The following is a 24451-nucleotide window of genomic DNA, read 5'->3' on the forward strand; positions in this document are numbered from 1 at the left end:
CCTAACTGTTGCACAGCGTGTTGATAAGCATCTTAAACATCATAAAAGCTGTACAGTCAGGATAATAATCTGCTATTCAACCCTCTATCTATGACACACTTGAGCACTGACATCTGAAAAGAAGTCTGATTATTTCTGCAGGACTTAATAAGGAACAGGAAGGATTTATACTTTCTTGGAACACAAATAAAAACAAGAGATTGACTACATTTAGCAAATAAAACCTGATCTATAAATATTAGATACAAAAGTCTTTTGTCCTCTGCTTGGTGTTTTAATAATGCTGAGATGACGGTGGTGGCAGGTTCAGCAGCAGATCTGAGGCCTGGTGGAGGAGAGAGAGAGAGAGAGAGAGAGGGTATGTTCATGGTTGCCAACGGAGAGCTAAACGTGTCCCCACACAAAAGAAGTTTTTCCCCTGCGAAGACTCACTCTCAAGTGTTGTTAGCGCTGTGCCGTGCCTCTGCTCCTTGCCAAGGCTCCTTCACATCCAAATTATTTAGCACTGTTTATTATACAGAGGTTATGCTGGCGCCAGGCACCAGGATTCCCAAAAGAAAATAGTTTTTATACATATAAATGGAAAAAGGCTGGACACTCGCAATGTAATCCTCTCAGTTTGGCGTGGAGGTGAAATTCAATCCACCACTTCTTTGCCTGCCTTGCATTTCTGCTCTATTTACTTTTTTATTTTTGTTTCTTTTTCAATTTTATGTCCCTTCCCTTTGGCAGAAACCGAATGATGAGAAATGCAAACCTTTGGAAAACAAATATTCCAAATAAGAAAAGGAACCCACACAAGTAGATGTCAGGAACCGCTGTAACAATTTACTCCTTGTTTTGGTGATTTTCTTCCAGGCAAACTGATAATTGACAAAAGATGAGCGGCTGCAGAGGCTTTGATGAGAACAGATCCTTCCTAGTTTTGCTTTCACTTTATTGGCTCTAATCCTGCTTGTTCTGGGCCAGGTAAAAATAGTTTTTAATCATCTTTGCTTTCCTTTGGCTGGCTACACACGAGACAATCTAAAGCCAGATTTCAAGACAAAGTTTAGGCCTGATTTCCACCCCCCACCCTTCAAGCACCTTCTTCACTGCAACACTACACCACTTTCCACATTATTACACAAATTGTATTTTAGTTTCATAAACATTCAATTTTTATTTTTCCAGTTAAACTCATGGATGGTATTGTGTCTCAGGGCTCTGTGGATCACAGAAATCAATCTCAGACACCTGTGATCATTAGTTTGCCAGGAGAGCCCAATTAAAGGAAAACTTCTTTAGAAGATAGAAAGATGTTCCACATTATTAAGCAGGCCACAGATTTCAAGCAATATGGGAAAGAAAAAGAATCTCTCTGCTGCTGAAAAGTGTCAAATAGTACAATGCCTTGGACAAGGAATAAAACCTTAGATATTTCACGAAAACTGAAGCGTGATCATTGCACTGTGAAGAAGTTTGTGGCTGATTCAGAGCACAGATGGGTTCATGCAGATAAAGTCATAATGAGGAAGGTTTCTGGCAGACAAATTCACAGGATTAAGAGAGCAGCTGCTAAAATGCCATTACAAAGCAGCAAACAGGTATTTGAAGCTGCTGGTGCCTCTGGAGTCCCACCAACCTCAAGGTGCTGGATCCTCCAGAGGCTTGCAGTCGTGCATAAACCTACTATTCAGCCACCCCTAACCAATGCTCACATGCAGAAACAGTTGCAGTGGGCCCAGAAATACATGGAGGCTCATTTTCAAACTGTCTTTTTTACTGTTGAGTGCCGTGCAACCCTGGATGGTCCAGATGGAGGAGTAGTGGATGGTTGGTGGATGGCCACCATGTCCCATTAAGGCTGTGACGTCAGCAAGGAGGTGGCGGGGTCATGTTTTGGGCCGGAATCATGAGGAGAGAGCTGGTAGGCCTCTTAGGGTCCCTGAAGGTGTGAAAATTACCTTGGCAAAATATATAGAGTTTCTGACTGACCACTTTCTTCCATGGTATAAAAAGAAGAACCATGCCTTCCGTAGCAAAATGATCTTCATGCATGACAATGCACCATCTCATGCTGCAAAGAATACCTCTGTGTCATTGGCTGCTATGGGCATAAAAGGAGAGAAACTCATGGTGTGGCCCCCATCCTCCCCTGACCTTAACCCTATTGATAACCTTTGGAGCATCCTCAAGCTAAAGGTCTATGAGGGTGGGAGGCAGTTCACATCAAAACAGCAGCTCTGGGAGGATATTCTGACATCCTGCAAAAGAAATTCAAGCAGAAACTCTCCAAAAACTCAGTTCAATGGATGCAAGAATAATGAAGGTGATATCAAAGAAGGGCTCCTATGTTAACATGGAACTTGGCCTGTTCAGATGTTTTTGATTGAAATAGCTTTGATTTCAGTAAATATGACCTAATGCTGCAAATTAAACAAATGACCATTTTCAGTTCTTTACAACCTATAAAATCTTTTCATCATTTGAATTATGCTCTAACGGCTGATGACTTGAAAAATATTCTGACTGTCATTTGCATTAATAATATGGAAAACGGTGTACAAGAGTCATGGGGGTAGTTATTGAATTATGGTGTCCTGAAACACTTGCAAAAGCAAATGAAACCATAATTGCTGGTTGATTATTTCTATATATTTATCATTTATGCCTGAAACTACTGCTGTGGGGAAAAGTGTCAAATGTCGTATGCCACCATCCTTTTCGTGGTCGAATTTGAGGCTTAAGTATATGACGTCAACATGATCAAGTCAGAGCTTCCGATGGAATATTTACCGTAGGTTCACTGCAGTCGTGATTCTAATGGTGGGCAAATGTCAGGTCAGAAAGTGGGGGACTGCCATTAGGAATGAATGTAAACAGAGGAAAGTTAGAACTTTCAAGCTCTAAATGGACTTCTACATTGCAACTGCCATCTGATGATCGTCCTAACTGCTTTACTTGGTGCTGAGGTGATCAAAATCACAATTTACTCAGTCCTACAGACCTTATAGCATCCAGCATGGTCTATCCAGATGAAGTGAGAAGAGTCAGGGACTGAGGGACTGACGTGACGTTCACAAACAAGCCTGTGCGATGAAACGGCTCTTAAATGTGAGCCAGTGTAGCTAGCTTCCATTTGAGTGCCAGTTTCCTTTCCTCCATCCAAGTCCAAATTTAAAAAGCCAAGCTGGTACCAAATGAAGAGCCTGTTGGGAGCCAAAAAAACAGCTTTACTGAGCTGAGCCAAATAATCTGGCTCTCTAAAAGAGTGATTTCCAGTCACAACGAGAGATGCTTGACGGACTTCAGCTGAGAAACATGGAATATATAATAATATAATATGCTTAACCATGGCAAAGCTGTACCAAACTAGACCAGCTGCTTTGTGGAAACAGACCAAACACAAATGTGTGACACAGTTCAACCATGCTTTAGACACAAATTTTTGCCTCAATATTTCACTACCTTCGGGACACAAAAGTAGCTTCAGAATTAAGAATGTCTTTATTTCTGCACTTTGAACACTTGGCCTGATCATAAATGGCTCCAACATGGCCATTTTTGCCAGCATTTCTCAATGCAGAGGTCATTACTTGCCTGCCAAAGGGGGTTCTCCGTTGTTGTGTGATGTCATCTGCAAAGAACCCCTACCACTTTGCCCCACTCTTATGTTATGCGCGTACCTGTCTTGGGGTAGGGTGTTCCAATAATTGTTGGAATAGAGGGTAAAATGCTAAAGCTAAATTCGGTCCAAAAGGATTTTTTTTTGACACACGCTCCAAACTGAGTGTTGCAGGAAATCTCCCAGAATGCCTTGTGAATAATCAGCAAGATTTGAAAATAACAGCAACAATCTAGTATAATTTAAAGCTGTGTGATGCATTATTGTCCTTTAGATTTCAAACATTTGCATTTAAAAGCTCACTGATAGCAATGTCTTGTCCTTGCATCTGTTTATATTAATGACTACTGACGTATCAGGAACTTAAAGGGTTGTTCTATTTTGTAGGTGAAAATTTCATCATTCCCCCTTATAACTGTGCTTAAATGGGCAAGGGGTCAATTGAAATTGAGGTGAGGTGGGGGTGATAAAAGTTAGAAATAGGACAGAACCCTGGTCTCCCCTCGTCCTATTGCACAATTTCAAACTCTTCCAAAGCCTTCATTTAAACTCTCTAAGCCTTTGTTCTTCATTCTTTCACTTTCTTTTTCGGTTCCTCTGCTTCTTTCTATCCTAATATCCCCCCTCTCTGAACCTACCCCCACCATCACAGCTCTCTCTCCTCTTCGCTTCACTTCAATGGCTTTCAGCTGTGGGCTAATCACTGCAATATTGTCTTTCGCAGGCCTTCTCTGCAGTTAAAATAGCAGAAATGTTAGTAATAGGGGAACTCTGAGTAGGCATGTAGTAGGTGTGTTTATGACCAAAACCAGAGATGATGGAGAGGTTTTGATACAAAAAAGCTTTACTTTTCAACACATTTTTCATGTGCATGTATGGTTGTAGCGTGTTTCTGTCATCACTCATTGTGCTTTAGAGTAAAACACGAGTGAATACCGCCTCAACTAGACAGGCAAATAGAAACATATTCCTGCAGATCTCCTACTAAATCTGCCCTGAGAAGACATGATCGATTGCTGCAAATGTAGTTTTTCTTTTGTTTACTTCACCACATAAAGCGAGCTGGTTCTCCACAAAATTTAATAAATGAGCTGCATGACAGAGTGCTTCCCCTCCTCACAACACTGGAACAACAGTATGTCAAGGTCTGGCAACAAAGCATCTCTTTGAAAAATAGACTTTGCATTGCTTTGCCTAAGAAAACACGTTTTCACAAACCCAATCCTAGCATCATTCTAAATCATAATTATGGGGTATCCACCGACCGGGAGCCAAGTAGGAATAACGTTGCCTATGTGCTCTCAGGAGAGCTGCCTGTGTTGGACTCAGGTTTTCCAGGATGAAGGCAGAAAGGACAGAGAGGTTCAGACTTAATGCACCAACTCTTCTCTTCAATGCAATAATCAAACACACAAGAAGTCAGACGTTTCCAAATGCAAAAGGAGGTATGGCTGATCACGCTTCTGTGCTGGAGATACCGATCATCTAGGAGTGTGATCGGCGGTTACTGACAGCAATCATGTTGATACAGCAGCTACTATAGCAGTTGGTGTGTAGCAGCATCACACTTCTTATCGTCCGCATTTAGATGAAAAGTGCTAAATTTCATACTATTTATTAAAAGAGAACTGGAATTTAAAGAACAGTAAATGAATTATTCAACGGATGATGTGTGGACAGTGAGCGTTGATGCTTCATCATCCAATGCAATGTCTGATGCTTGTTAGGACACAGTGTGAGGTGCAGCCACACTCGAATAAAAAAATCGCCTTTAGAACACCATGGACAGGGCAGGTAGGCGGGCCAAGACACGCCCACTGACTTATTTGTGAATGCTGCCTTTTAGATGTAATTATAAGCCATAAAGTCATAACCATTCAAAGCAGACTTTCCACAAGATAGACCTTCCAGAGTGTATAACAAGGCTATATGACCTGAAGGTCAGGGGTCATCAACTACATTTGTACAAGGGTCAGCTTTTTTCTTGGAAGACACTAAAGGGGTCGGATTCACAAAAACTAAAATTGAACAAATATTTTGGTTCAATTAACATATTTTTGTTTATTTTTTTGTTCCTCAAAAATATAAAAATTGTGGCGCGCCGGTGGTCGAATGGTTAAGGCGCATGCCATATGTGCAGGCGACCCGGGTTCGAATCCGGCCCGTGGCACTATTTCCTGCATGTCTCTCCCCGCTCTCTCCCCTGTTTCTGACTCTATCCACTGTCCTGTCAAATAAAGGCCAAAAATAAATCTTTACAAAAAAAAAAAATATATATATATATATATATATATATATATATAAATAATGTTTTGCCTTTGGCAGTGAGATCAATCACCTAAACTACAACTACCACTAGGGGGTGATTGCAATATTTTGGCTACATATTTCTGGGGCTTGCATGTTGTCATCACTGGGTTTGATGCTAAAAAGTTGTCTTTTGTTGTGAGAGCAGAGTAATGAGTGGATGGATATTTATACATTATCAACTCTGTTTAAGAAAAACATAGCTTATTCTAGATCTGAGCGAAAAGAACTACACTACCTACAATCATTCAGTGTCATAGCAACAGCTCTGATTGTTGGAGCCGTCTGTTACCCACACGGCTGCTACTACTGCATTTACTAGTCATAAGAAAGTAGACCGTCACGGCTAAGCTCTTTGGTGAAGAAAGCTGGCACCACATGCATCACCTGCCTCCAGATCAACTGATACAAAAATTCAGTTGCAGTAACCCGGTTTCAACCTGTAGAGGGCAGTAATGAGCCATATGTCTAACAAATTTACATACTTACTGTTAAAAATGCCAAGATTTAGACCTGAACTCATTAACAGAACTAGCTAGAAAAGCACTCGGAGAGTGCAGACCTCTGCCGTTAGCCCTATCTCCCAATAGTAGAGAATCCTTTAAAAAATCTTCAGTGTGACCCAAACTTTGGGGTGGGAGTAAATTTACTCATCTAATTTGCATATTCTGACATCACTAGGCAGCCTCCACTACCATTGGCTGTGCTTTTTCTCCCATGGCTTCTACTCTAGGCTTCTACCACGTGTCGACCTCGGCGGTGTTTGTCATTCCCAATCTCTGTCACTATTCACGGTGTTTTGAACCCTCCCCAAGATACCCCCACCACGTCCCCATGTGCCCACCACCACAGCATTCGCTGATTACTCCCTCCCCGGTGGGGTGGAAGCACGGTGAGGCAAAGCATTGGTTTCGCTATGTGTGGACTGTCATGGCAGATGCATTGCCTGCCGGTGCCAACAGATGCACTGACAGTCTCACCCATGGTCTCACCGGATGACTGGATGGCAGAGGGTGAATATTCCTCTATTCCTCCCAGCATTGTGAGTATTCTCACTACAATTCGCTGTCTTTCTCTCTGTTACGCTCCGACTTGTCTCCTTGACCGGACGTCCGTCTTTCAAACTCTATAAACTCCAAAACTTTGAATAGAAACACACCCAAAAATGCTGCTGGGATTGAAGTTACTCATGTCTGCCATCTCCTGGTGTAAAGTAGTAACAACAGTAGAAAAGCACTCGGAGAGCGCAGACCTCCGCCATTAGCCCTATCTCCCAAAAGTAAAGAATCCTTTAAAAAATTCCTGGATCCAGACAGTAATCCGGATTACTCCCAAAATCTAATCAGTTCTTCCTTATGCCATTTCTGACATTTCCTGAAAATGTCATCAAAATCCGTCCATAAGTTTTTGAGTTATGTTGCTAACAAACAAACAAACTAACTAACAAACCCACCCAATCACATAACCTCCTTGGCAGAGGTAATAAATAACCAAATACACAAGTTTCAACAGAAAAAAATGTGGTCCCAGGTTTTAGTTACTTGTTCACACATCATAACTGAACAGTATGGCTACATTCACACTCCAGGCCTCAATGCTCAATTCTGATCTTTTCTCAGATCTGATTTTTTTGTTTGCCTGTTCACACTGCAGTCAACTTCAAAAAGATTGGATATGTATCTGATTTAGAACACATACAGAAGTGACGTGAATCTGGTTCAAAAAGGTCAGATTCAGTGTGACTTGTGCTGTTCGCACTGTCAGAAAAATATCAGATATGAGTCACATGTGAGCAAAAAAAATCTAATTCAGGTCACTTTTAACTGCAGTGTGAATGTAGCCAATGTTGTCTCTTAGCTAACTGCATTTCCTCATGCTGGTTTTATTACAGTCTTCAGTAATGGATTCATATTTGTAACTAAAATGACCTAAAACAAAGTTTTGGGGATTTTACCACGGCTGTTTTAGATGGAGGATAACTGACCCGCAGCAGCAGCAGACAACATCAAGGAAAATTTTTTCAAGCTGACTTTGTTGAGTTCGGAGCTTATTGGTTTGCAAGTCATTTATAGAATTACCTGCTTACTCAGTGCTTCTCTCAGCTGCAGACACCAGAATATTTACCACAGATCATCAGTCTTGGTTATCAGTGACTAGAAGCATTTATTACATTTCGATTTTTAATGAAAACCCTTCAACAGCCATCAGTCGCTGATAAATGGACAAAAGCATAATATGCTCACAAAACACAAATTCAGTCACAGAAAATACAACTTCCTTCTGATTCCCACACACACATACTGTATACAATCAGATACAGATGAAGACACACATCGCCGTGCCTCAAATGTGATGACGTCTCTCCTCAGTCGGCCTTTTCGCTTTAACTTCGAGGACACCGGATGCTAATTAGAAACAGGAAGCTGGTGTTTCCTCAGAAGTTTCAAAGAGCTGTCACAGTGAATATTTCATCTAAAATACAATCCTTAGCCCTGCTCTGACCACAGTTTCCTCCAACATCAGTGGAATACTGAGAAACCTCATTTTACAATCAGCTCTCTGTGTGGGAAAGAGCTCAGTCTAAATCCCAATAAAATACCCTCCAACTAAGAACAACCATACACTTCTAACATTTATCTAACCCAGTTTGTACGGCCAGAATTTAATTAAATCATTACTGCTCTCCTAACCCTCTAAATTTCTCACATCAATAATTTCAGTACTTTTTGGCACAACTTGGGGACAATAAAACTTGTGAATCTAACAAAACAATGACACGACTAAGTGAAAGCATCCAAAAGTGAAAATTGATTGCACATTTTCCAGACTATTTATCAAAGAGAAACAACTGAGTCATATTTCCACCAAACATATCCAGTGAACCCTAACACAGACTCCGCCCCCACTTCTTTCATTCATTGACATGCTGCAGATGCCGAAAAGTTTCCCAACATATTGAGTAATTGAGAAAGAGACACAGTAAAACTAAAACATATCCAAGTAGGGCAAAGGTTACTTCAAGCTGGAAGCGTCTTTTATTTCATATTAATAGAACTGGTGAGATGTTTACTCTCTCACTGACTCTGATTTAGTGTTTGAGCATCTGGTGCTGTAGTCATCCTGAAGTTATGTCCATTGACTAAACATCATTTGAAGACAGCCTTCTTTTACATGTAGAATTTTTGCACTTTATCTGACGTACTACACTGAAAAGGCTTAAAATATCTTCCTATGTTTACATGCATCATCACATCAAGTTGAGGTTATCACTTTAAAGCCATTTAATTGACAATTTTCTTTGTCCTGAAGAAGGTAGTGGCACGCTCCCTTCCTGAAGACCATTAACACTGCATCCTATTTAACACCTTATCAGCGTATTAAAATGTTCAAATGTCCTTATTGTCTCACACAATCTCTATATCAGTGTGTGAAACTATAAAAAGAGCTAAACCTTGATGTGGGAAAAGTTTTAGAATCAAAACTGTTTGATTTTAGCCCAGATGGATATTTAAGTCATATTTATTTCCAGAACAACAGGCACAGCTAATGACTGAGTGTTCAGTTCCACCAGGAGATGCTGCTTTATCAGCAATGTGATCAAGGGCCTGATCCCTAACTAACTTCCCACTTAAAGAATGCTACTGCTGCTTGATACAACTCTGGCTGCAGTCTGTGTATTGTGGTTATACTTCATCCATCCATCTGATCCCTACATCCATCATCCATCTACTCAATCCATTTCATCCACTCCATCCATCCATCCATCCAATCCCATCCATCCATCCATCTGATCCATCCCATCCCTCCATCCATCCATCCATCTGATCCCATCCATCCATCCATCTGATGCATCCCCTCCCTCCATCCATCCATCTTCTGTTCTGCTTATCCCATGTGGAGTTGCACAAACAGCATTCAGTCACCGTATGATAAGGTACTCTTGGCTGTTTGACATCTTGTTCCTAACATTCAAAGTATCTAAGACAGTCAAGGAGGAATATCTGTGTAAAGTTCTTAAAACCAGGAAGGCTTTCTTCCCCTTACCTTGCTTTCTTGAACTGGAGCTGTTCTGCTTATTCTCCTTATAAACCAGCTGTTTGATCCACAGTGTTGGAGCAGTTATCTCTGCTGTGAGAAGAAGAAAAAGAAAGACACATTAATAACTTTAGACTTTCACATTAAACAGAAAGAACTGATCACTGCTAATCTTAATCAGCTGTTCTCTATTCATCACTCTCCCTTGCAAAGACATTTTAACTACCAAAACAAAAAGTGCATCCTAATCCTTGAGTTCCCTAAGTCTGAGATTAATGATGGTGCATTAAAAAAATGCTATATGATTTTTTTTTATTATTTTAATCATAAATTGACTACAGGCTATTCTTGGACACAAGTAAGGGGAGCTTCACTGAAAAAATGTTAGGAAACACTGGCCTAAAGGGATCTTTTCAAGAATAAGTCTGTTGCACCTTTTGTTTTACACAGGACAAGCTGGTCACCTTATTGAATTAACCGTATAGCTCATACCATTTATCAACCCAAAATGCTACCGGATCTATACCGATCCTTTCTCCTAATCAGTAGCAGACTCAGGGTGTTTGAGGGGCAGGGGCGAAAATAACAAAAAGGGCACCTGCTGTACGCTCTGGGGCACCAGAGCACAAAAAATGTCATAATTTTCCTGTGGAATAGTTTAAAACAGAATTAGCAATGAAATTAACTTTATAATGACCTTTTGGCACTCTTGAAATGCTGTTACATGGACACATGCCCTCCAGCAGGAGGTAGACAGGTAGATGAGGAGTTAGGGAGGACTTACCATCACCCTCAGGGGGAACATGGGTCTCCATGGTGGGTGTGGGCTTGGAGCCATCGTCTGGGTTGAGGGTGAGAAAGAAATGGAAAGAGACTACCATTATTGAGGTTAATACAATCTACTCTCCAGAACTGTTGAATGGTTGGGATTTGCACATGGCCCGGCCAAGAGAGAGAGAGAGAGAAGGAGAGAGGGAGAAAGAGCGAGAGAGAAACAATGAGAGCGTAAAAGAGAGAAAACAGAAAAACAGAGGACAGCCACCCACATGTGGCTCTACATCTCTCACACACATCAATACATCAACTCTGACATTCTCACACCAACATGATCGAGCTGAACATGTAACACACTCACATGAGGAGAGAAGCCCCGCCCCCATCAGGACCCGCATGAGTGCAGTGCAGGTGTAGTTTATGTTGATGGAGACAAAAAGGCCCACACACAACTAATCCAAACATGGAGGTGAACAGACAGTGAATTCATCGTTCTCCATGTCAAAATAAGATGATGCTGACGGGCCTTTCGTCTATTCATGTTTTTTTTTTTCCCAACCCACTGTAAACTGGCAGCAACATGGAGGGCTCTGAATATTAAGGGTCTGATCATAAATTCAGCTGTAGTCACATCAGAAATTACTACTGGTGTATGGGCTTGTCCAAGAGGACAGTGGGCATCGTCTGTATTTCAAAAATGGAAATCCAAATTTTGGGAAAAAAAAAAAAAGTTAGAATCACCAGAAAACATCCATGTTGTATCTCCTTGGTAAATTTGTCAGCATTAAGATTTTCAGGCCCAAAACAACAAGTACTGACTCTTCATTATGTTACAAATTCATCTACCAGGTATACTCACCATCACCAGTTTGTAGTTTTGTAGTATCTGGAACACTCCTTAGGAAATAATTCATCAAAAGAAAACCCAAGAAAACTGGAGTCATTTTACAACCGATCAAAGATAAATAGATAAAAAAATAACCAACTCTGAAGTGAACTGTGTAGTTACTCTGTAAATGAAATGTTTTAGTAACCAGGTAGGTCTCAAACTGAAACACCGCCAGTGCAACAGTATTTGTTTATAACTTCCTGTTAATACTCAGATGACTTAATCGATCTTTGTTTTGATTGTATAAGTTTTATCTGGGGACCTCTGATAGTCTGGAGGATGCCTGTGTTTTAATCCTGTGTTAAATGACCGTGTCTGTATTAAGTACAGGGCTGGACAATTAATTGAAAATTAGATCAAATAGCATTATGGCCTGCTGCAATTTTCAAATCGCAGGGTGCAATATTTCTTTGATTCAAAATTTGTGTCAAAATACCAGTTTTACACTTTTTTTTTGCAACGGCAATGTTATGCATGACGTATCAATCATGCAATCATTCAGGGACCTTTTTTTTTAGTCTCCAGAGGGGCGCACCATGTATGCAGGCAGTCTGGGTTTGAATCCGGCCTCTTTGCGAGTCCTCTATCTAATAAAGGCACACAAAAGCCTAGAAATAAATCTTTAAAAAAAAAGTTCTCAAAAAATCCTACGTTCTTAACTTTTTTATTAATAGATTTAAATAAGACTACCCCTTCAATGCAATAATTCATATCCAATTTGCAATACAAGTCAAAATCATCAGAGTTAGACACTTTTAAAGATTTGTTCAGCCCTTGTTTAGGAATAAAAAAAGTTAAGGAATAATTGCATATCAAATCGCAATTGAAATATTAGGGGGAAAAAAAATCTCAATTAGATTGAAATCATTCAACCCTGGTTAAGTAGAGTAAACTCTAGGGAAAACAGTCGCCACATTTCATCATCACGATGTTCAACCTGTGGCGGTGTAGTCATCCTCCTCACAAAAGCAGCAAAGTCTTGTTTGATAAAAATATCAATCCATTGTTGAAATCCATATTGAAACCAACAGGATAAAAGCTAATTAACTAACATGATGAGGCTTCATAATGTTAGATTATGATGTGCTTAATAGCAGGACAGTATAATGACTATAAGACAAATGTAAATCATGATAACTAAAAAAATGTTTCAAGAAATAGAACTTCGGTTTTGGTGTGAAACCTCATTAAAAAACTGTTAGGGTTGGCAATTTATTCTCCCAGCAATATAAAACAGTTGCTCAAATTGCAAAGTTCAGCTGTGACAATGTTCTGATATTTATTGATTGGACTATTTTCACTGTTGAACAGGCTTCATAATGTTTCTCAAAGTTTGTAACACTGTTAATTGATACCCACAAATAAACAAATGTAAGAAATGAATCATCAGACATTGAGTCGTCCTTACTGTAGGATATTTTTTTCCTTCTGAGGTTTTTTATTCTGCTCTGTTCAACAAAGAAAATAAAAGTGTGTTTTTCTAAGTCTAAGGAAGCAGTGTTACTTTTGGCAGCTATTTTTTTACATTTTAGTCTCAGTCTTGGTCTTTAGATGAAATGTCTTTTAGTTTTAGTCATATTTTACTCATTTATACCCTTTTTAATTGTAGTCAAGCTTTAGTCAATGAAAACTCCAAAACATTTTAGTCTAGTTTTAGTTCATAAAAAGTCCTCACATTTTAGTCTTTACTTTTAGTCCAAACATTTATTCTCTTGCCTAAAGTACCAAATCATGGTAGTGTGTTCTCTGCACTCTGTCAAGCCTGGGGTCCCTGCTTTCTACAGCTGAGAGACAGAATAGCTACAGATACATTGTATTTTCACAGATTTACCCACAATGGAGAAATATCACGGATTTTGATTGTCCGACAAAAACTACATTACATTTTAGTCTAGTTTTAGTCTTCTTGATGAAAACTGAACTTACTTTTTGTCAGTTTCAGTCATCACAGATCTGTTTTTCTTAGTCTAGTTTTTGTCATGGAAAAAAGGTTGTCGATGAGTAGCTTTAGTCATAGTTTTAGTTGAGGACATTAAACACTGTAAGGAAAGATGATGAATAAAGAAAATGACCCCAGCTAAAGTAGGTCTGTTGGTTCAGCCTAACACTAAATCATTTGTTTGTACAGCCAATGTTTACAGGCAGATTTTTACAGACAAAATACAGGCTGTAAATATCAGCAGGAATTTTCATATCTGAATAAGATGTTCGACATGTTTTGTACCAAGCAGTAGGAAACATTTTTTAACTTGAAACAAACTCCATTAAAATGCCTTTTTAATGCTGACATTCTGTGTTTCTGATGGCATTGTTGCATTCAAACTGCTATGTGCCTTTTTAATTGAATATAAAAGAATAAGAGCACAGCTGTGATGCAGTGCTCTGAGTTTTCAATGAGAAATGTGGGTGAATTTGAGTAAATTACAGACTTTGCGTATCCATTACAAATGTGCCACATCAAACAGTGACGTTTGGGGGGTAATTCCCACTTTACCGGAGGTCCCCAGGTACTGTAACACTAATCCCATGGGAATAGGGCTTTAGTGTGTAAAAACACACCCCTGCTGCATGCTGAGCATGTTTAAACATTTCTGTAACTTACAGTATTTCTCAATTATTGTTTGATCCAGGTCTGGACCCAGAGCTACAAACTGTGAGGAGGAAAAACACAATTATTGTAAGCATCAACAATAACACCTATACTTAACTGTCCAAACCCTGCATTTACTAACAAAGACGGGAAATTTCTACATTCATAAGATGCATTCTTTAGCAACAAAGACCATTTTCATCCAATTCCCTTCCCCCATGTACTCTCTGCTCTGCACAAATATGGACTTTAAACCAAACTAATGGAACCATATCAGGTCAAAAGACTTTCTGAGCTTGTGCTGGCTTTCTGTCTCTTTTCACACAAATAGAAACACTCACACTCATGCATGCATGAAACCTGCAGCAGATCTCAACTCACCTTTTCTACCAGAGTTCGGTGGCCCAGGTGGTTTATCGGTTACTGACCCTGGAAAGAAAAAAGAAAACATAACATGTGCAAAGCAAAGACTAGACAGCACCGACAACTGTCCTGGGACATTTACAGTTTCCAAGTCCAAAACAAAGGATTTCATTCATCAAAGGAAATTATTTAAGATATAACACCACACTAAAAAAACAAATCTGACTCCAAAAAAGCTGGGACATTGTGTCAAATGTGGAAAAAAAATAAAATAGTGATTTGCAAAACTTTTTCAATCTATATGCAACTAAATACAGCACAGAACAAGATATTTATGATCAAACTAATGAACTTTATTTGTTCTGAGTTTGATGCCCCCCAAAAAGTTGGGAGACAGGGACTGGACATGATGGTGGAAGTTATAGAGTGCTAATTAAACACCTGGAACATTCCACAGATAAATGACTCAATTGGTAACAGGTGATAGAATCATGATTGGGTTTAAAATGAGCATTCCTAAAAGACTCGGTCGTTCACAATCTGCTTTCACTTTGTGAAAATAGTCCAACAGCAACAGGAGACATCTCTAAACATAAAGGACAAGGCTGAAAACCAACATTGAATGCTGGTGACCTTTGACCCCCTTAGGTGGTGCGACATTAAAAACTGGCATCATTCTGTGATGGATATTAAGTCCTTCAAGATTAATGATGCGATGAATGCACAGTCCAAAGCCAGCATCTGTGAGGGTGTATTAGTGTCCATTGCGTGAGTTACATGCACATCTGTGAAGGCTTCATTAATACTGAGAGGTACATATAGGATTTTAGGTCACATATGCTTCCATCCAGACGTCTTTTCAGGGACGTCCATGCTTATTTCAGCAGGATAATGCCAACCCACATTCTGCCAAAGTTACAACAGCATGGCTTCACAGTATTCCTAGTTACCCACGCTGATGAAATCAGCAGGGGGTTATGTAAAGGGTTCCGTATGTTTGTTTCTTTGTTTGTATGTGTACAAGATAACCCGAGAACGGAAAGTCGGATCTTCACTGAACTTCCAGGGAATATTGGGATAGTGACAGGGAAAAATCAATTAGATTTTGGTGATGATCCGCACACCCGTTTGGTTTTTCTTGGACTTCGAAATTTTGAACACCATAGTAATCAGTGGGAGCGGAAGTTCCTCGGTGGCGCTGTTTAGGCGTGGGTCTGCAGCCTCAGACGGCCATTCTAGTTTTCTACTGAATATTTATGGGGCACTATGAACAATGGAAACCCCACACTATTGAGTAACTTAAGATTGACATTAAGCAAGAATAGTACTTCAACAATCAGTGTCTTCACTCCCAAGATGCTTACAGAGAAGGTGAATGTAACACAGTGGTAAACATTAGGGGTGTAACGGTACAGAAACAGTTCGTTTCTGTATGTACCTCGGTTTTGAAGCCATCGTTCGGTACTTTTCGGTACGGTGATTGAAGCGGATAAATAAAATTAAATTTTAATTTTTTAAATTAAATTGTATTAAAATAAATAGGCTGAATAAAATCTCCCTCAAAAAATATTAATAAATAAATACATTTTTGAATAACTAGGTTATTTTTATTGATATATTGACATAGTTATACCCATTCTTTAAACACTAAAATTTCCCAGCTATCTTGAATGCATCATCACAGAACTTCACGTTAGCTTGTTAAGTATGCAAATTAGTGTCTTTTTTGCCGATTTCAACACAGACTTCAGCACTGGATTACTTTTTTAACCAATGGGACCTACCACAAAGTTTGGAAGAACTTTTCACAGCCCATCTTGGAGGATAAAGAGGTTAAAGCTGTGTGAAATCTGAGGATAACTTTATCTATGACACAGCTGCAGAGTCCCTCCCTCACTCCTCCGAGGCTGATAGTCGAAGGTAAAGTTAATATGATTCACAGAGCCAGCGCACCATTGCTATACGGGTGATGTAAATGAAGCCAGCGGCTCTTCTAACTCCACACACGCCATCACTCTTCTTTGTTTGTTTTTGTAACTGCTCCTTCTTCTGTAGTGACAGTTGCTGGCAGCTTTTAGGTTCATTGCCGCCACCTGGATTGAAGTGAGAACTCGACTTTTTTTAATACTCAATCAGAAGTATTCATCGTATTACTGCGTGCAGCGAACCGTGACAGCAGTACCGTAACGGTACGGGACAAATACAAATACCGTTACACCCCTAGTAAACATGCCACTGTCCTCACTTTTGGAACATGTTTCAGGCATCAAAATCAAGAGAAATGTACAGTGCTTAACAAATTTATTAGATCACCTGTCAGATTTGTCTCAAAGACCATCATGCAGTGCTTTAATGCGGACTCTTTCATTTTCAGTGAGCTCTCCACATTTTACCATTTTGAACAGGAATGAGGAATTTCAAACTGAATTCACCCAAATTTGAGCCGGCTCACTAGGCTTCTCTGAGAAGTCAAAAATAAATCAAGCATAACATTCAACTACTAAAACCATTTTTCTGTTCAGAAATTCAAGTAAATAACTATAATTTGACATATTAATCAAGAAATCATAATGTGCTTTACTATTTTTTCAGTTTTTTTGTAAACCAGTAAATTTGAAAATTCATGGATAACAATAATAATTATATTTTAGCATTAAAAATATCATTTTTGTTAAAGAGCTTCTACATATTGGTGTATTAAACATTGCAGAAACATAAAAAATGATTTTGGTAATTACCAATGCTGTTAATTTAGGGCAGCTGTGGCATAAACCTTACTTTGGTTAGGGTTAGGGTGGTCTAATAAATTTATTAAGCACTGTTTATTTCCAAAAACAATAAAGTTGATCAGTCTGAACATGAAATATATTGCCTTTAGGCTGTATTCCACTGAAGATTAAAAAAGGATTTGCTAATTATTGTTTTCTGTTTTTATTCACATAAAACACAGCGTCCCGTCTTTTGCAGAATTGAGTTTTTTACAGCCTTATACATGTATTTGAGGGTTCTTATAGGATTCAAAACTGAGTCAGCAGAATAACAGAAAATCACCCCACAGATTATCCATCCCACTGATGTCTAAACCGCAGAGGTTTGTCAGAGTTAGATGAACATTGTCTTTTTTATGGAGGAGCACATTCTGTTAGTATTTTATAGCAGGCACACATGGAAACATCAGGCTTGTTGTCCTATCTTAACGCTGTCCAATGCAAACCTGAGTGATCTACACCATCTGTGGAAACTTTAATCAAAAGCACATTTCCCCGTATCAAACCCCTTTGGTGCATGCAGGAAGTCGGCCTCATGCATGGATGCAAGGAGCAGAAGAGCAACATCAGAGAGGGCAACCAATTAGAAAAGACGAGCAAGAAGGGAAGAAATTTCGAGGGAGGTCAACTTGAAGGAAATTTACTACCTGACAATCCACTTGTCCCAGCATGAGTTCCCATAAATTCACGGAAGTTTCCTGCAAATGTATGTGAGATGATTGATTTGGGTCATAGTGAACAGGAGTGTCGGAGCATGTCAGTAAAGATTATTTGATGTCAGATAAGAGGGGAAGGAGAGTTGAGCCACTTTAGCAGGGTTGAAACAGTTTCAGGTTTGTTTGTGTCCAGATTCATGTTCCAATGTCATGCATACCTTTGCAAGAAACAATGAAAATATTGGATCTTATGCAGGACACAAAGGAGAGAGGTAGAAAATGTGCTGCGTCAATAATCACATTTCATAAAGATTGTTATCACTGAGAGACGCCTTCATCTGTGAGCTGCTGGATGGAGTTCAGCAGGTCTAAAACCAATGATATTTAATTCATGACCATACAGGATATAACAGCTGTGAATGCTCACATGCATGGTACTTGGTATCTTCTTAATCAAATGTTGTGAGATATCAGCTATCAAAAAGACACCTAATTAGATAAACTAATATAACTATAACCTATTTAATCAGTTCATCCTCATACTCTTGATAAAATAATTTACCTCTGTATCAGTTTTATACACAAGAGTGGAATTTCACAATGCAACAAAAAGGTGAGATTAATTGAGATTAACCATAAAAATTCTGAGAATAATCACAATAAAAATGTTAAGTAGTTTGACAGCTCTAGTGCTAAGCCTAAATCTGCAAGCCCTTTAATAGAAATGACTTTTATTTGTCAGCATCCAGCTAACAAACTCAGATGTACATGCAATTCCTGTTAATGGAAATGACCAGGGATGCCTAGTGTTATCAGTATGGTTTCAGTATTAACACATAGGCACTTTGAAAGGTAATAATTGGACTAAAATGTCTGTTTATATGTCAGCTGATATATGTGTTTTAAGTATGGATGGATATGTTTTTGGCATTCTAGGCAAGACCAAAGGACCAACATTAGCTAGTCGTTTTTTGTTCATCCTCCTTCTTCAAAGTTTAAAGTGTGTTTTAAGGATGTTTGAGCTACATTTCTGTGTTACCTTGGGCAGAGTTTATGCTAGCCTTTTTTTTTTGTCTCCTGCCAAAATAGATGTCTGTCCCCCAGAATTCTGTACATTTCAAAAACTACTGTACATATAATTTAGATAGCCACGTTTGACTGATAACCTGTATTTAACAGCAATAAAACCGAGCCAGCTTTGGCTCTGAACTCCCCTGAAGACAGGTGTTGCTTGATGCCATCTCATGAAAAATTCACACGCCTTATTTTGCCGTGTGCTGTTAAGTAGCTAGATAAACAACCTGCAGCACCAAACAGGAAGTAGATTCAAAAAAATACATTGAGTTTATGTTAAAGGATTGTTCCAGTATATATCTATTAAACAATATAATAACATGTCATTATTCACTATTTACTTTTTTTGGCAATTGGCCTTTTTTCCTCTGGAGATTTTGGGCGTTAGTACTTCTACCTCTCAGACATCCGCCCGAGAAACTGGCCAAAAGCAGGTAAATGTCGGCTGACATAAACTCTGACCTTGGGCTAAAATTAATATGTGAATATCAACATATCACATATCAGAAAATATCCAATACACACCGCTTTCCACATTATTAAGCAAATGACATTTTTCTCTTATTTTCCTAAATATAAATGCAAATGACAGAATATTTTTCAAGTCATCAGCTGTTAGAGCATGATTCAAATGTTTTTGAACACACTTCATAATGATAGCCATTATTTTTTTTTCAAATAACCTCAAAATGCACTGTTCCACATTATTATGCAAAACAGAGTTTAAAAGATTTTATAGGTTGTAAAGAACTGAAAATGGTCATTCATTGAATTTGCAGCATTAGGAGGTCATATTTACTGAAATCAAAGCTATTTCAATAAAAACATCTGAACAGACAAAGTTCCATGTTAACATAGAAGAAATTTGTGGCTGATTCAGAGCACAGACGGGTTCCTGCAGATAAAGGCATAATGAGGAAGGTTTCTGAAGGACAAATTCATCAGATTAAGAGAGCGGATGCTAAAATATCATTACAAAGCAGCAAACAGGTATTTGAAGCTGCTGGTGCCTCTGGAGTCCCACCAACCTCAAGGTGCTGGATCCTCCAGAGGCTTGCAGTCATGCATAAACCTACTATTCAGCCACCCCTAACCAATGCTCACAAGCAGAAACAGTTGCTCAGCGACTCATTTTCAAACTGTGTGGTTTGCTGATGAGTGCCGTGCAACCCTGGATGGTCCAGATGGAGGAGTAATGGATGGTTGGTGGATGGCCACCATGTCCCAACAAGGCTGTGACGTCAGCAGGACATTCCTTTATTATTAGTCCCACAAGGGGAAATTCCAAGGAGGTGGGGGAGTCATGTTCTGGGCCGGATTCATGAGGAGAGAACTGGTTGGCCCCTTTAGGGTCCCTGAAGGTGTGAAAATGACCTCGACAAAATATATAGAGTTTCTGACTGACCACTTTCTTCCATGGTACAAAAAGAAGAGCAGTTCCTTCTGTAGCAAAATTTTCTTCATACATGACAATGCACCATCTCATGCTGCAAAGACTCTTTCTGTATCATTGGCTGCTATGGGCATAAAAGGAGAGAAACTCATGGTGTGGCCCCATCCTCCCCTGACCTCAACTCTACTGAGAACCTTTGGAACATCCTCAAGCTAAAGATCTATGAGGGTGGGAGGCAGTTCACATCAAAACAGCAGCTATGGGAGGATATTCTGACATCCTGCAAAGAAATTCAAGCAGAAACTCTCCAAAAACTCATAAGTTCAATGGATGCAAGAATAGTGAAGGTGATATCAAAGAAGAGGTACTTTGTTAACATGTAACTTTGCCTGTTCAGATGTTTTTATTGAAATAGCTTTGATTTCAGTAAATATGACCTCCTAATGCTGCAAATTCAATGAATGACCATTTTCAGTTCTTTACAACCTATAAAATCTTTTAAACTCTGTTTTGCATAATAATGTGGAACAGTGCATTTTGAGGTTATTTAAAAAAAATAATGGATATCATTATGAAGTTTGTTCAAAAACATTTGAATTATGCTCTAACGGTTGATGACTTGAAAAATATTCTGACTGTCATTTGCATTAATATTTAGGAAAATAAGAAAAAAATGTAATTTGCTTAATAATGTGGAAAGCAGTGAAGTCATATAATGCGTGGTAGCATATGTCGGTTCAGCACTCTGCTGCGTCAACCTTGGTCCTGTACTGCTCTGGCCTTCTGATTGTCATCTTCCAAGCCTGCGCCAGGCCCTTGCCCCACCTATCCAGGTATCCCACCAGCGCACATAAAAGCACAGCCTAAAATCACAATATAGCGCATCCCTGGAAATTTCTATATGTTTGCATCAAGCTAACAAACGCAGGTGTACATCCTGGTCTTTGAATCATTTCCAGAGTCTTTAAAAAAACAGTTTTCATTGAAATGCACATCACTACTGTTAATTTTGGACGTTCATGACGTTATGATCAGCTTGTTAATTTTGACTGCCCTATGTGTGATTTTTTTTCTTTTTGCACAAGTTTTCTAAATCTGAATTACTTGCAATACAATAACAGCAACAGAGACTTTTAATAGTAACTTATGAAGCACATTGAATGAACTCTGCTATTCTTATCTTCAAAAGAATTAAAACTAAACTGCAGCTTCATTTTGACCTTTGACTTCCCTTTCACATGGATAAGCAGTGTGGTTTTGGTTGTGTGAATAAGACATAATTGTAAACTGGAGTGATTGTGTTCAGAATGCTGAAACACAGCAGGTGCAGAGAGGAAACTCTACAGGTGATTAGTGGCAGGAGTGGGAAACAGTGAGGTAAGAGAAGATGAAGGCAGACACAGATTAAATAAAAAGTGAAAGAGGAAAAGATCCCACGAGAGCGGGAAGCCTCTGGCAGTGTGTGAAGCAGCTCCACAGGGGCATGCGACCGCTCTCACCACACTCTCCACACAAAATTTGCACCATATGCTCCTAGTGGCTGTGCAATCCAATGCTGGCAAACAGCCCTCTGTATTATCTTCTGAGGGAAAATGATGGTGATTATCATAAAGTGTTCCCATCCATGATGAGTGAGCAGAGCCTTCTCTCTCTCTCTATTCCAGCCTGCTGAGAGCAGTTAGACGAGGAGGGGAGGGGGCTGAGAGGCCCCTGGATGTATGGCCATTAGCCTTCTCGTTGACCTTGCACCTGCTCTTCCCCACAAGTAATACACATGTGCCTGAGCTCAGGCGAGACAGGCAGTTTAACTGTAACAGAAAGGCTGTTCTCTCTTTATCCGTCATCAGAACTGTTCTTGAGGCCATTTTAATTCACATGTAGGCTCACTTTAATGGTTAATCATGCATATTTATTTATTTATTGACTTACACTGTCCTGCACTAATGTTTAAAAACAGCAATTTCTGTTATCTTAAGGGCTGACAGCAAGTGATGCAAAAAATGCATCACCTAAATTCTTAATCAGAAGCTGTGGCAGGAGTTTATGTTCAGTTTTTGCTAATTATAACAATAAATTACTCACTCTTTGGTGCCTTAGACTTCTCTACTTATAGCCCTGGTAATGATACAGGGATGGATATCATTTAATTTTTTTTCTGATTTCATATCCAAGTTTAAGAAAAAAAACTCAGTGTGATTGGATGAATGTTCTGTCTATCACATCTTTACGGGTGAATCAAAGCAACAAAACATGTGATGTAGATGCGTGTGCGCAGCTACCGAGGAATAACACGAACCATGGCGACCGTAGCCTTGTCAGTACATGACTTTTGTCGTTTTTGAGAAGAAAACAACTCACTGCTGTTCTTTGTTCTTCTTTTAACGAAGAAAAGCCGTCAAGTTCTGATAAAAGTGACGCTTCAGCAGCATCCACGCTAAGCTCTTCCGCCATAATTGCACTGGCCTCTTGTTGCTGCTTGCTTACGTCACGACTCCGCTGCGCCTGAAAGTACTGCCCCTTGTCACTGATTGGTCCTGTCACTATCTAACTGGGCTCAAACGGTTCAGACGGGAGCTTTGGAAGATGGGTGCACCAGCGAAAAATAAGGAAACAGGCGTATCCATTTGCTTTGCAAGGTTAGATGCTTTTTAGTTAATTTAAATTATATGAATATAATAATAGCACCAACACAGAGCTCCAAAGTATGAATAAGGCAATCGTACTTTATTTAGCCATCGCCATCCGCCATAAGAGTAAAAAGTACGGCACTTCTGTTTGTACCCTTCAAAATAAAAGTCCCCTGGCTGCTGTACTGTAAACTAGAGGCAGAGCACTCAGTTCTGCTGCTCTTTTCTCACGTATCTTTGCTGTGACAGTGGATTTTACTCTAACTCGACTGATTCCATCAGTCTGCAGACTCCTCGTCCTTACTTAGAACTTGATTTTAGCATAACTCCAGTCTTCAGTTTGGATATTAGCAGGTTTATCTTCTCCTCTCTGGTATCATTACAACAACATGTGCTAGGAGGGGTAGCAGAGACATGATAGTAGACCTCCTATCATTGGTCTCCACTGGTTTCACCTTGTGGTTTAATCTCATGCCCAAATCACATTTTTTCTTCTAGTCCTTGCATGTGTAACAGACTGTAAAGTAGTTGTTGCTATATTCCAGCTCTCTGTGCTAATAAAGTGAAAACACTATTTATGAAATACTTCTCAAGTAATAATGTCATTAATAACCACTCTAGCCCCTGTATACATGTACCGATCTCTTCTTTGCAAATTTGCAAACCTCAGCCAAAGGGATACACCATCATCCCTTTGTTCACATCATTTAAGCTTCCCATCCTGAGCACATCAGACAACAAATGTCATTATTTGAATAAGATTAATTTTGGGAGACAAGGTAATATTTTGATGCCATCTGTTTTAACTGATACAATGGCCTTATTTTAATGTTAGAAGAGTTGAAAAGTGCCAAAGCTGTAAAACAGAGGAATGTATTGATTTAAAATAGCAAACTCCTACAGTGTTTAAAAGGCATAAATACATCAACAGTACTGAAATGTTGCTGTAGAATTTGTGCAATTTAGACCATCTGCAAGAGTTTGTCCACATTTTTCAGTGATCAAACAAGAAATTACCAACATTGGTGGCATAGTACAGAAACAGGTTTTCTGTTATCAAAGTTTAAGATTCTACTCTCATGACGGCCTTGATGGTATGTAAATGTATTTATGTGATTCTAAAATTTTAAATAAGCATCAACCTGAAATGACCATTTCTTTTGATTTAACGGAGAAGAGCCTGAAGCAAAGCTGTTCTAGCTGCACACATAACCCTGACTGTAAAATTTCCTCCACAGGTTGCCATGCTGTTTTCCTGCCAGTACCTGAACACACCGGGGTCCTGTTGTGCACAGAGGAGCCACTCACTGGCTTTCCATCACTGGTGGCACACCAGCAGTAACCCGTCAGAGTATGGCACTGGACCTG

The 24451-nt window shown here is 39.3% G+C and overlaps 1 protein-coding gene across 6 annotated transcripts in view; it reads right to left on the reverse strand.

Annotated features, from left to right (window-relative positions):
• The window catches only part of smoc1 (SPARC related modular calcium binding 1), a 124870-nt gene that overhangs the window by 37256 nt on the left and 63163 nt on the right, over positions 1–24451 (reverse strand). For 3 of the 6 annotated variants that reach the window (XM_041811845.1, XM_041811842.1, XM_041811843.1), the window contains exons 5-9: positions 24349–24448; positions 17981–18031; positions 14584–14631; positions 10734–10823; positions 9959–10042 (exon numbers count right to left, since the gene is read on the reverse strand). In XM_041811845.1, the coding sequence (XP_041667779.1) occupies positions 9959–10042; positions 10734–10823; positions 14584–14631; positions 17981–18031; positions 24349–24448 (373 nt within the window). The remainder of the gene's footprint in view (positions 1–9958; positions 10043–10733; positions 10824–14583; positions 14632–17980; positions 18032–24348; positions 24449–24451) is intronic. The other 3 variants (XM_041811846.1, XM_041811848.1, XM_041811847.1) reach the window with 3 other exon arrangements.

The sequence above is a fragment of the Cheilinus undulatus genome, linkage group 18 (assembly GCF_018320785.1).
Source record: "Cheilinus undulatus linkage group 18, ASM1832078v1, whole genome shotgun sequence".
NCBI classification, from domain to species: domain Eukaryota; kingdom Metazoa; phylum Chordata; class Actinopteri; order Labriformes; family Labridae; genus Cheilinus; species Cheilinus undulatus.